This window comes from Aethalodelphis obliquidens, unplaced genomic scaffold, assembly GCF_003676395.1.
Source record: "Aethalodelphis obliquidens isolate GAN/ISIS:26980383/991018 unplaced genomic scaffold, ASM367639v1 scaffold95, whole genome shotgun sequence".
Classification (NCBI taxonomy): Eukaryota; Metazoa; Chordata; class Mammalia; order Artiodactyla; family Delphinidae; genus Aethalodelphis; species Aethalodelphis obliquidens.
Genome location: NW_020838039.1, coordinates 2,667,625 through 2,681,482, shown reverse-complemented (window position 1 = coordinate 2,681,482; position 13,858 = coordinate 2,667,625). Strand labels below are relative to the sequence as shown.

Here is a 13,858-nt window from a genome sequence, read left to right as displayed (position 1 = left end):
GGGGATTTTATTTTGTAACAATAAAATCAAGTGACTAAAAATTAATTTAAATCAAATTAAAATTTCAGCATTGTTGTAAAACTGCTTAAGAGAGCAGATCTTAAGAAAATGTTATGAGAGACTGTTATACCTCAGTTTCCACACAGGAAGAGTCATTTATCACTGAAGTGTCTTCTCTGAAACTTTTGAATGTTTAAGAGCTGGGTTACTATGAAAAGTCGCTTTTTGAATATTATGTCTATAAAGTTTGATTCTACCTGATCCTCACTCCCATCTGTCAGCTCTCACTTCTCCAGTGGAGGGTGAAGGGATGAGAATTAATGTCACCCTTGAATTTAGCATCTCTAACATGGGCAAGCACACAATGCAGCAGAGGAAAAGAAGTCAAAACAATGTAAAAATTGTCCGGGCCAAGAATATCTTGGGGTATAAAGAAGTTCACAAGAAAACAAACAAACAAAAAGAGGGACAAGAGGACATTCCTATTGGGAGGCCTACAGGACACACATGGGCAAAACAATAGCCCTGTGCCCTGAGCAGCCCTGGCTCCATACAGAGAAAAGGAGAAAGGCAGAGAGATAAGAAAGTGATTGAAGAGAAGACAGCAAATGGTTGAAAAATAATTTAAAAATTGAAAAGAGTTATGCTTCTGAGAAGATTCTTAAACTATATCTGGTTGGAAAATATGGAGATATATCTGACTCTGGTAAGAAGCAACCTGAAATTTAGAACCAATCTGAAATAGTGTCCTTATTGGAATACCCGATTTTTCTCATCTGATTTATGCAAGGCTTCACAAAGGCACCAACGGCCTAGTAAAAGCTTTATAATCTAAATGTTGTTAGTACCACACTTTACTAAAGACAGGCATCTTATCGGAATAGAGGCAAAGAGACTTATTTACGTTTTCTGTTACTTAGTTTGCAACAGGATAGGCTGATAATTAAACATAAAGGAGGAGACACCGGTGGTGTTAACAATTTAACAAAAACTAATGGAAGTGTTTCATGGACAGCCAAGGTTTGTTGGACTAAATCACCATCTCTCATAGGAAATCCTGAAAAAGAAACACAACTCAAAACACAGGCTGAAGAAAATAACTTTTACTAGGGAAGATAATAGCTTTGTGACTTAGGAATTTTATGAAGGTCCTTTGAGTATTCTTTTGGATTCTAATTCTCCTTCAGTTCACACCATGGAGCACCCAGTTACTATGATTTGTTTGTGGAAGGAAAATAAAATAAGCCGAAGACTTACCGCCTCCACTTCGGCAGGATCATACCACACATTGATGTACGGATGCTGTAAGGCGTCGTCCACTGATATCCTTTTTGCTGGGTCAATCACTAGCATCTTTGACAACAAGTCCCTGGCTTGGCTGGCTGAAACGATGAATGAGAAAAAAATAGTGATGTTTTGATTTTGGCAAGGAAATTTTTTGGAGGGAGAAAAAAATTTAAAAAACAAAGATCAATTAGTACCTTCCATCCAAATGTCAGGTAACTTCACCAAGTGATTAGGGAAATGCAAAATAAAACAATGAAAATATTTTTTTATCCATCAAATTTGCAAAAATAAGAGATGGCATAATATCCATTAACTCCAGGTCATTTCATTCATGTTGGTGGCAGTGTAAATTGATAAATATTTTTTAGAGGGCAATTTTGGCAGTATCTATTAAAATTTTAAATGTGAATACCTTATGGCCCAACAGTTCCACTTTTAGGTATACAGTCTAGAGAAACAATTAACATGTTCATGAAAAGCATTTAGAAAGGATGTTCACTGCAGCACTGGTCAAGGATTAAAACATTTTAAATAATCTAAATGTCCACCTATAGAGCAACTAAATGAGCTATGGTACAACTGTATCAATTATATTTGGCAGTTTAAAAGAATAAGGTAGATCTATATGGACTTACATGGACATGGTCTTAAGTGAAAAAAAAATTTGCAGGCTGAACCATAGATCCTGATGCCATTGTATAAATCTGTCCCTTCCCAATAACACAACAAACATTTCCCTGTCTCTCTATTTATGTATATAAATGCATAGAAAGGTCTGCAGGGATAATCAACAAACTGAAAATCATAGTTACCTCTGAGGAGAAGAAAATATGTACATGTATTGCTTGCATAGTTAAAAATAAATTTAAAAGAATGAAGTTTTAAAAATGGAAACAAAGTGAGTGTACACTGCTCATTTTAAAACTTTTCTGAGCTGCAAAAAAGGATAAAGCAGTGTCTAGAGGGAGGCAAGGAGGTCAGGGGTGACTTTTTGAAGATGGGAGAAATGATGAGGACTTTAACGGGAGCAGAAGCTTCAAGAATTTAGAGGAGGGGACAGATTTGAGAGAAAGAATCCACAAGACTTAGTAACCAAATTGATGTGGGAGATGTTTAGTTTATAAAATACATATTGTCTACTGTGTGCCAGGTACAGTGTGAGATGCTAGGGATATAAAAAAATTACACGGTGATAATCATTAAGTGTATTTATTTAATAACATTGCTAAAGGACACTCTAAAAATTTCTTAAAATACATAAAATTTTCAAGAAAATGCAGATACAAACTGGTTTGGAAGTTTTTATGGTGAAAATATTCAGTTTATTCCAAACATATGGTAAAACTTCAAATTAAAGAAAGCAAAATCTAAATTGGTTTGCTAAATTAGGAAAAAGGCAATGTGTTTGAATCCATGAATATGTATCAACTTTTAATTATCAATTTTTTCTGATTATTAAGGAAATATGGGTTAATTATAAAAAATTTGGAAATCACATAAAACATAAAATCCAGAAAAACCCACCTTCCCCACAGGCAATCACTCTCATTATTAATGTATTCTCTTCTAGTTTTATGTGTTTTTTCATAATTTTGATTGTACTACAGTTAAAATGTAGCAATCTATGACATTAGAATCTCTGGTGTTGTTACATTTTAATAAAATACTTTTTATATATTTATTTATACTAATTATATATTTATAAAAATTGCTAGTTAAATTAGACTGGAAGATTTCTTTATTAGTCATTTTTCTGGGGATCTCAATTCTAGAAATTTAATTTCTGCTAATTCCAAACTGATACTGTGAAGTTCACAAGAGTAACAAAAGTACAGAAATATACATTAATTTTCAATAATTAACCTTTCTCATTGTTAATAACCCTGTCATGATCTAACAGGGCTGTACTGGTTTATGTCATTGGTTCAAAGATCTCTTTGATTTGTAACTGATTTTATACCCAGACTCACACAGTCCCACAGGTTCTCCCGTCAAATCCACCTATGTTTCTGCTCTTAGAAAGGGTCAGGGGGGTTGGGGTGGTCTCCTCATCAATAGGGACATGAACGACAGTAACACCAAATCATCTTACTAAGAAACAAGGATCAATACTGCTTGTAGGGAACAAAATGAGGCAGAAGAAAAGATTTTAATTCTTCATCTTTCATTTGCAAGTAAATGTCTTGCACTCTTTAATAACAGTAGAATAAATTCATCCCTTTGATTCTTTGTGTAATTCTTTATAATTTGCTGATTTTATATTACAATTATAATTTAATAATTTTAAATACACAACCTAGTTTTTTTTTAATTAAAAATTTTTTTTACAATTTTTAAAGGTTACTTTCCATTTATAGTTATTACAAAATATTGGCTATATTCCCCGTGTTGTACAATACATCCTTGAGCCTATCTTACACCCAATAGTTTGTACCTCCCACTTCCTTCCCCTATATTTCCACTGTCCCCACCCCCACCACTGGTAACCACTAGTTTCTTCTCTATAGCTGTAAGTCTGCTTCTTTTTTGTTATATTCACTAGTTTGTTGTATTTTTTAGATACCACTTTTAAGTGATATCATACAGTATTTGCCTTTCTCTATCTGACTTATTTCACTTAGCATAATGTTCTCCAAGTCCATCCATGTTGCTGCAAATGGCAAAATTTCATTCTTTTTTATGGCTGAGTAGTATTCCATTGTGTGTGTATGTATGTGTGTGTGTGTGTGTGTGTGTGTATAGCACATCTTCTAGTTTATTATTTGCAAAAGTAATATAACTGTAGAGGTTCAAACTGAATTAAAAAGCCAAAAAATAAACTCAAGAAAGTTGGGATTATATAATGAAGCATGGCATTTTACTGAATAGTTTCTCTACAAGTGTTTGCATTATATCAAATAATTTAATCAAGGATTGTGGCCTCCGTATTGTTATACTATAAGTGACTTAATAGGAAGGGATTACTTTTGCCTGACATGTCAATTAGCATCATAAAGACATACATTCTTCAAAATCTTCACCTGGGGTATTAGCACTTTTTCATTTTGCATATAGTTGATGTTGCTCTTAAAAGCAGTAGATTTATCAAGACAGTATGGTACTGGCACAAAAACAGAAATATAGATCAATGGAACAGGATAGAAAGCCCAGAGCTAAACCCACGCACATATGGTCACCTTATCTTTGATAAAGGAGGCAAGAATATACAGTGGAGAAAAGACAGCCTCTTTAATAAGTGGTGCTGGGAAAACTGGACAGCTACATGTAAAAGTATGAAATTAGAACACTCGTAACACCATACACAAAGATAAACTCAAAATGGATTAAAGACCTAAATGTAAGGCCAGAAACTATCAAACTCTTAGAGGAAAACATAGGCAGAACGCTCTATGACATAAATCACAGTAAGATCCTTTTTGACCCACCTCCTAGAGAAATGGAAATAAAAACAAAAATAAACAAATGGGACCTAATGAAACTTCAAAGCTTTTGCACAGCAAAGGAAACTATAAACAAGATGAAAAGACAACCCTCAGAATGGGAGAAAATAGTTGCAAATGAAGCAACTGACAAAGGGTTAATCTCCAAAATTTACAAGCAGCTCATGCAGCTCAATAAGAAAAAAACAAACAACCCAATCCAAAAATGGACAGAAGACCTAAATAGACATTTCTCCAAAGAAGACATACAGATGGCCGACAAACACATGAAAGAATGCTCAACATCATTAATCATTAGAGAAATGCAAATCAAAACTACAATGAGATATCATCTCACACTGGTCAGAATGGCCATCATCAAAAAATCTAGAAACAATAAATGCTGGAGAGGGTGTAGAGAAAAGGGAACACTCTTGCCCTGTTGGTGGGAATGTTAATTGATACAGCCACTATGGAGAACAGTATGGAGGTTCCTTAAAAAACTAAGAATAGAATTACCATAAGACCCAGGCAACCCACTAATGGGCATATAACCTGAGAAAACCATAATTCAAAGAGTCATGTACCAAAATGTTCGTTGCAGCTCTATTTACAATAGCCAGGACATGGAAGCAACCTAAGTGTCCATCAACAGATGAATGGATAAAGAAGATGTGGCACATATATACTGGAATATTACTCCAATATTCCATAATAATGGAATATTACTCAGCCATAAAAAGAAACAACATTGAGCTATTTGTAATGAGGTGGATAGACCTAGAGTCTGTCATACAGAGTGAAGTAAGTCAGAAAGAGAAAGACAAATACCATATGCTAACATATATATATGGAATTTAAGATAAAAAAAATGTCATGAAGAACCTAGGGGTAAGACAGGAATAAAGACACAGACCTACTAGAGAATGGACTTGAGGATATGGGGAGGGGGAAGGGATAGCTGTAACAAAGTGATAGCGTGGCATGGACATATATACACTACCAAACATAAAATAGATAGCTAGTGGTAAAATAGATAGCTAGTGGGAAGCAGCTGCATAGCACAGGGAGATCAGCTCGGTGTTTTGTGACCATCTAGAGGGGTGGGATAGGGAGGGTGGGAGGGAGGGAGACGCAAGAGGGAAGAGATATGGGGACATATGTATATGTATAACTGATTCACTTTGTTATAAAGTAGAAATTAACACACCATTGTAAAGCAATTATACTCCAATAAAGATGTTAAAAAAAATGCAGTAGATTTAGTAATAATTTAGTCTGTTGTCATTCAGAGAGCCGGTAGTGGTAGTTAAAAGAAGAAACCCAACTGTGCAACAAAAGTGTCACAAACACAGAAACAATTGCTGTGCATTTAAAATCCATCAGATAAAAGTTTGGAGGAAATAAGTTTCTCCATCTCATTTATATCTATATTAGCTATAAATTAAGTCTGAATGTTAAATCTGTAGTAAATTGTCCACTGAACATTTGGTATAAAATTTCACAAGCATGTGTCCTTTTCTGGGATAATGTATAGATCCACCTAAAATAATAATTATTTTATTATTAATAAATATTTATTAGTATTTTTATATCTAATAGTTACTGAGCACTTACTGTGAGCCAGGCACTGTTCTAAGTGCTTGACAAATTAGTCAGCTAATCTTCCCAAGTATAAACTTTCTACTTTCATTTGTTAAAGGAGGTACAGAAAGATGAGATAACTGGCCTAAGTTCACACAGATTTTAAGGGGTAGGATTTCAGCTCCGGCAGTGGAAAAAATCAAATTTGCTTCAAAATCACATTCTCTAAAATGTCCTAAGTTAAAATAAGAATTAGAATATTATTTATATTACACTTTATACGTTACCAAGTTTATTCAGTCCTATAACCAAGCATTATAATCCCAGTTTTGTTGGTGAAGAAATTAAGATTTGTTACTAAAGTTCATAACTGCAGACATAGTAGTAGAAAAATCACTTATTAATGAAAATGTTTACACTGAATACAAAATGTGTAGGTAAAAAATCTCATTTATCACTCTAAAATGAAAAAATGGTGGTTAAGCATTCCATAAAATGCAAAGAAAACTCAAACATCTATAGCTCTAAGATTTGACAACTAAAAACTTGTGTTGAAAGTATTTTCCAGGTAATAAAAAGAACTGAAACAATTATTTCCATGTATATTACATTGGTCTTTTAGAGTTAGCACTGCAAAATAATTTTAAGATTCTAAATAAGCCCCATGAAATAGTTTAACCCGCACCACTATTACACACTTTATTACTAACCTTCTCTCTGAATATCCAGGCAATTTTAAAATCCTTGGCTTCTCCCCCCTTGTAAAGAAGATCTTTTAACAATACCTCTCTTTAAATTGAGGTATTTCAAGTTAAAGAAAGATGTCTCTATAGCTTGCCCATCACCCACATAGTGGTTCTGAAGTTGTCCCTGAAAGGCTTACCTTTGAGTTTATTGTGCTCAGAGTCCGCTGGGAAGAGGGAATCTGGAAAGAGCTTGGGGAAGGTGAGTCCTGCATACTTGGGCCGATTCTCCACATAGTTTCTTACTGTGGGTTGCAATTTCTTCATGAATTCTGGGCATGGTGTTCCTAGTTGCTCAATTACCTTGTTCCACTGGTCAATATCTGAGAATTGAATAGTTAAGGGCAAAAACAAGTGTAGGCCACTAGCACTTGCCTTTCACTAGTTGGGAGACTAACTGCTTCTCAGAATCCCGAGCAGTCATCAACACAAATGGAGTTTTAATAAACAACAAAGGACAGAAATATAAAATCAGATTGTCAGGCAGTGAATCCTCTTGGAATTTTAAATTCACTTTTGGAACATATACACTTTTGGGGAATTAGCATTACTTAAAATAGGATATCATGAAATAGTCTTTGGGTTGTAAAGATGAAAAGGTATTTAAATAACACAAGAAGAATTTCTCCTCTTGAGCTAAACTTCTGTATAACCATGTGATTTGGAAGAGAAAAAAATATAAAGACATATAATAATATTATCATGAAATTACTTCCATCATTTATTTTCTAAAAATGACAAATACACAAATATTTTATAAGATTTGTTTATATTTTTCTTAAATTCTTTTTAAGGTTTTTTTCTTCTGTTCTCTATCAAATGGGAAATTTCATTATCTGTTAATGTTTTCCACTCATATGCATTACAAATAGGGTCAATCTAATTTTTGATAGTAACTCACTAATTCTTTACCAAAGACTTAAAAAAAAAATTCTCTTTATCAAAGTAGTTGCAGTTTCATACCTATTTACTTACTTCTGATAATAGTGCCCTGTATCCCTGAATACTGGGGATATGAGGGTAAACATAGGATGTTCAATTTAAAACAGATTTCAACCAAGTGCATGTGTTTCAAAAGTATGTTAAGCATAGGGAATTCTACAAGAAAAATAAATATTACCTCTCTATGAAAGTTAATACTTTACAAAACTGGGGGGGGGTGTCTCTCACAGACATATCCACTGATTGAGATTTTCTTTATCATCTATCATTGATATTTGATATGTCAGAGCCTTGATAATGATAAATACCTGTGAAAACTCTGAAGAGCCAACTGGAAGAAGTTGATTTCTAATAGATTTCCTTGCCATGTGTCAACGAATGATGGAGACCTTAGAAATTCTTAAATCCAATACCACAGGCAGTGTACTCTCCTATGTTGTTTATTCTACTACTCTATCTTTAGTGTAAAGTTAATTAATTCATTTCTGCTAATGTAATTTGTGACAGTTCAGGTAACTTTACCATAATATTACTTAATTGAGATTCATAAAATCTTTACCCCAGCTATTCCATAGGGTTGGACTAAAAAAGATGAGCAGTCCTGACAGAAGACAAAATTAACTATATTCAGCCAAAATAAATATATAATGCAAACAATGTAGATAGGTGATTGAACAAAGATAAAATCAAGCTAATTTGCAAATTCTCTTCTATTTCCCTTATAATCTAGCTGAATAAAGTTTAAATTATTACATAGCTTCTCAAGTATGGGGATGAAAAAAATACATGATTGTGTAATATCAAGAAATGAAGTAAAAGTGGGAAAAACTGAAGAATATTCCTTTACAAAATGATAGGAATAATTTAAAAAGAACACATTTCAATAAAAATTAATCTAAATTACCATATGCCTGAGAAAGTGAAAATCATTAGAAATAAACTTAAAAAATTTCAAAAGATTAGAGTTAAAAGTTACTCTTAGACAAAAACTTATGTTAGTACTATGGATATAGGTAAGCTAGAATCACTTAGATATATTTAAATAGAAAACATTAATACAGTTAAATAAATCTCAGTGCTTACATTGTAAACTATAAAAAGAGATCTACTCTTTAATACAGTTAAGTTATCACGTCCTAACAAGCCATCATTTAATCATCGGTCAAGCTTCTTTAGGATTCTGAAGATTTGATGTCAAACTAAAAATAAGGGCAAAGAAGCTGTCAGATTTTCTGTAAAGGAGTCTTTTAACAAAGGTGGCAAAATACTCCCAACACACTACTATAGTGACATTTAACTAGCAGTATACAGTTATTTAGTTAAAAAGTGATTGCTTTTAAAGTAACATTCCCAAAACAATTACCTGTTATTTTTACAGTAAAGTTTAAGGAGGCTCAAATATTTTGGAATTAATTAAACAAGGACTATTAAAATGTTTCTTATTATAAGTTATAATTAAAGTCTATAGAAGCACTCAGCACATTTTCCTACCTTAAATTGCTTTTTAGATGAAACACTATTGTGGTCCTTGATGTAATGGTTTACAGAAAAGAAGGGAGGGGAGAATCTTTATTACTGACAATGAAATAATTGAATGTTCTAACTGCAAATATGTGGTATAGTCATCTTTAAAATTGTGTGCCTCTATTTTAACCAATCCATTTCAGGTTCTTTCTTCACACAAACATGACTAGTATATTTAGGTAGTAAGTATTTGTTTTCCAGATGTTCACAGGATTGCAAACAACTTCGTCCACTATCCTTAGTTAACCACATTGATTTTTCTTTATAATCATAATTAACCAAATATAAGCCATGACTGGAAGTAATGTCTCCTGGCTCCAAATCCAGCTTGTTCCAAGGATTCCAGTAAGAAAAAGAGCAAGTTTGGAACTGATGTGTTAAAAATTGCTTTAATTTGGCCATAAAATTGATGATATGTTTGTCACAGGCAAATTACTCTTAAAGAATGCCTCTGAAACTGCTTACCTAGTCTATTAGGTCAACATATCCACATAAAACAATTAATTTTATTAATATTTAAATAGAAAATAAGGTGATGCATTTTTCAAATTTTTTAATCATCAGATTTCCACAATGATTTTATTTTTAAAAATACATAAAATATTAACTAGATTTTTATGATTATGTGCTAATGTTAGCATAGTAAATTTTTTTAAAAGAATGGCCAAAATTATTTTTGCAAAAGGATTTCTTTGTTTTAGAACACTAATAAGTCATCATTTTTCTATTATATGAGTAAGGATGTGATTCCTTACAGATTCCAGCTTGTGCAGTTATCAAAAAAGCAATAAATATATATTTTAATATACTTTAATATATTTTTAAATATTTTGATCTACTAGTTCAGAAATTATCATACAACTTAATTATCAAAGGTATTTAATAAAAATTGAAAAATGTCATTTAATAGGAATCATTTGACAATATCCTCTAGTTCTAAATTCACTACATAAAAAATAGTCATATTACAAAAAGTTTGATTTTATAGAGTATAATGATAAGATAATGTGCAAATATTGACCACTACTAATGTCTTCAATAAATAGTATTGTAATAGAAGAATGAGGCAAAATAAGTATGGATTGTAAAAATGATTATCTGAAATCCTAAGATTAAAAATTATTCCAGGGCTTCCCTGGTGGTGCAGTGGTTGGGAGTCTGCCTGCCAGTGCAAGGGACATGGGTTTGAGCCCTGGTCCAGGAAGATCCCACATGCCACAGAGAAACTGGACCCGTGTGCCACAGCTGCTGAGCCTGTGCTCTGGAGCCCGCCAGCCGCAGCTGCTGAGCCTGCATGTCACAACTACTGGGGCCCGTGCTCCGCAATGGGAGAGGCCACCTCAGTGGAGGCCCACACACTGCAGTGGGGAGTGGGTCCTGCTCACCGCAGCCAGAGAAGGGCCCGTGCACAGCAACGAAGACCCAACGCAGCCAAAAGTAAAATAAATTAAAAAATAAATAAAATTTAATAAAAATTATTCCAGCTAATTCTTGTCAGTTAGCCAAGAATTTACATTTAATGCCCTCATTTTAGGTTAACTTCCTTGGTTGAGGAAATTTCTAAAATATGTAACAAACTGCCTTGAACCTAATGTATGAAATTACTCATACATTATTTTCTTATTATTTTCTAGATATTTAGGGTCATAATTTACACTATGCACATTTAAACTTTCAGAAGCTACTAAGTGGAATCATAAAGCATTGTTTAATGACCTCATTCTACTATGCCCTTTGAATTACTGTATCTTCTTTTCATGTTTTTTTCTTCATTGATTACTTTTTGTTATGATGAATATGGTTTCCAGAGTTGACACCATCAAGAATTCAGACTTGCTTTCTACTCTGCCCTAAGCTTTATATTCAATATTCTATGCAAAATTTTTCTGACATCTATTTGCAACTTAAAGAATATCAGTGTTTGTCCCCAAATTCTTAACTACGTTTTTAAAGATAATATTGTTTAAGAGCACTGTCTGTATAGAAAATTTCCAGGAGAGGCTACTTAATCTTGCAAGCCAACTTGCTGCCTGGTTGGCACTGCATTGTGTATTACTGTGTGGCTTTATGTTAGCCTTGTATTCATGTCTTCAATAAGGAAGTGGAGGTATGCATGTCATGTGTTAGGCATCATGATATAAAACTGTGGTTCCCAAACTGAATATTCATGACATAGGGAACTTATAAAAATACAGGTCACTCCCCTCTACTCACTGATCTACAAGATTCTGAGTGCATATGCCTGAGATGATATCATTAAGAAACACCAATAGTAATGGCAATCCAGATGGCCCCTGGACTCTATTTGAGAAATACTAACAATCTCTTGTGAATTACTAAGCCCAGATTTAAGAATAAAGTACTAACCTGTTTCAGTTTTATGACACAAATTAGAATAGGGTCAATTTCACCAAAAGATTATTCCATACCTATTTGCTATGGAAAACTTAGGGGTTGTCAACTTGGAAATATTTCAGGGAAAGAAAAATCCTAATATATGTTCCTTTTCCCCATGTCACTTTCCTGAAAAGACCATGGGAAATTATGACAAATAGGCTCCATGCAGAGAAAGAGGGGTTCTACCCATCCACATCTAGGGAAAGATCAAAATTATATGTTGCTATCATAGATGTATATGGGGTGATACAATATCATATTATATGGGGTGCTACTCATGTGAAGTATAAAAGCTATTCAATATTAAGTTCAAAATATTTGTCAATTTATTTTCCAGTAATTATTCCATATTGCTCTATAATAAACTTTGTTCTCAAAAGAACTCTCAGTTCCGAGGACATTGTAAAAATCAGGATAGAAATATATATATATATTCATAAGACATAGGTCTGGATTCAGAATTTCATGGTTATGTCTTGAGTTGTTTTGTTACTTTAAAAATATTTTTACTCTTTTTTATTTGAAAATGTCATTTTCCTCTCAAAAGTCCCCCTCAAATTCTAGTAATATGAAATATGAATAAGTGACTTAATGCACAATTGTAACTAACGTCTGTTTTCATTATAAATGAGCACAAGAAGAGGAAATATTACAAGCCAAAACACATTGAAAAACTCAAAGCTGACAATTTGAATTAAAGGCTATTTGTTCACTGGCAGCAGATTGCTCATGGAATACTGTGGGACAAGAAATATCCAAAGGCTGATATTTGAAGCATGATGTATATGCATCTCAGTATAAACTATTTCATCTTATAGATCTATTTATTATTGTAATCTATATTTATTTAAAAGCAAAAAATGGAGAGATATTTCACATGTAAGCAAATCTAATATACATTAATATGTGTCACAATGTAGAATTTTCATTAAGCTATTGAAGGTTAATCTTTGGGGCCACTCATTTTTACAGGTCCCTTGCAAAACTCTGTGCCTAGTTTTGTATTTGTAATATTAATATTTTTTACATAAAACCCGCCTCCAACTGCATGATATTCTGGGCTCACAAAAGCCAGATCTGACTCTACCTGTATTTTGAAACTGGAAGAGGTCTTGGAGATCATTTAAATTGACCTCTGTATTATGTAGATGAAAAATGTCAAGGTCTTTTAAAATTGGTAATTAAAATGACTTTAAACAAAGGAGCTCATACAAACAGCTCCAAACACTAAAAGAATTACAGAATGCTATTTAACAGGAGTTTTGCCTGAAAGATTACATCCGTTTCTGGGTATAACACTATATAAGAAAAAGGTTAAGAAGGGACAATGAAGTTTATAAGAGGTAAAAGAAAATGCTATATGAGGCATACTTGATGAAACTTTTTATGTTTCAACTCAAAAAGGAAGGAGACAACCCTCCCCATCCTAGCACTTTGATCCCTCTTATCCTTTAGCTGTTATCACCTTCTAATATATTGTGCCTTCTATTTTAAATTTCATGATGACAAGGATTTTCATCAGTTTGTTTACTTACATATCTGTAGATATAAGCACATAGTAAGTGCTCAAAATATTTGCTGAATAATTGAATGTCTACTTTATGTCCAATTACAGTTTTTCCATGGAGATAATGTGAAGAATAGTGGAGAGAGGTATTCAAAGCAACAAAAGCTGAGAAATTCCAGGAATTGGAGATAGGCTGGAATTCAGACAACACAGTGAATCCCAAGAGATAAATAAAAAGAAATCCAAACCTAGTCACATAGGAGAGAAACAGTAGATAACCAAAGACCAAGAAAAAGGACAGACTATGCCCAAAGATGACTATCACACTGACAGCTAATTATTCACCAGTAATATTGAAAACAAAAAGCCAGTGGAATAACACTTCTAAAATGTTGGAAGAAATAGCTGTCAATCTAAAATTCTATATCCAACAAAGCTCTCTTTCAAGTAAGGGA

At 33.1% G+C, this 13,858-nt stretch overlaps 1 protein-coding gene across 7 annotated transcripts in view; it reads right to left on the bottom strand.

The window, feature by feature from the left end:
• MAPK10 (mitogen-activated protein kinase 10) overlaps nucleotides 1–13,858 on the bottom strand; it is a 350,858-nt gene that overhangs the window by 44,942 nt on the left and 292,058 nt on the right. For all 7 annotated transcript variants that reach the window (XM_027095833.1, XM_027095836.1, XM_027095831.1 and 4 more), the window contains 2 exons: nucleotides 7,174–7,356; nucleotides 1,258–1,382 (listed from right to left, as the gene is read on the bottom strand). In XM_027095833.1, coding sequence (XP_026951634.1) covers nucleotides 1,258–1,382; nucleotides 7,174–7,356 — 308 coding nt within the window. The remainder of the gene's footprint in view (nucleotides 1–1,257; nucleotides 1,383–7,173; nucleotides 7,357–13,858) is intronic.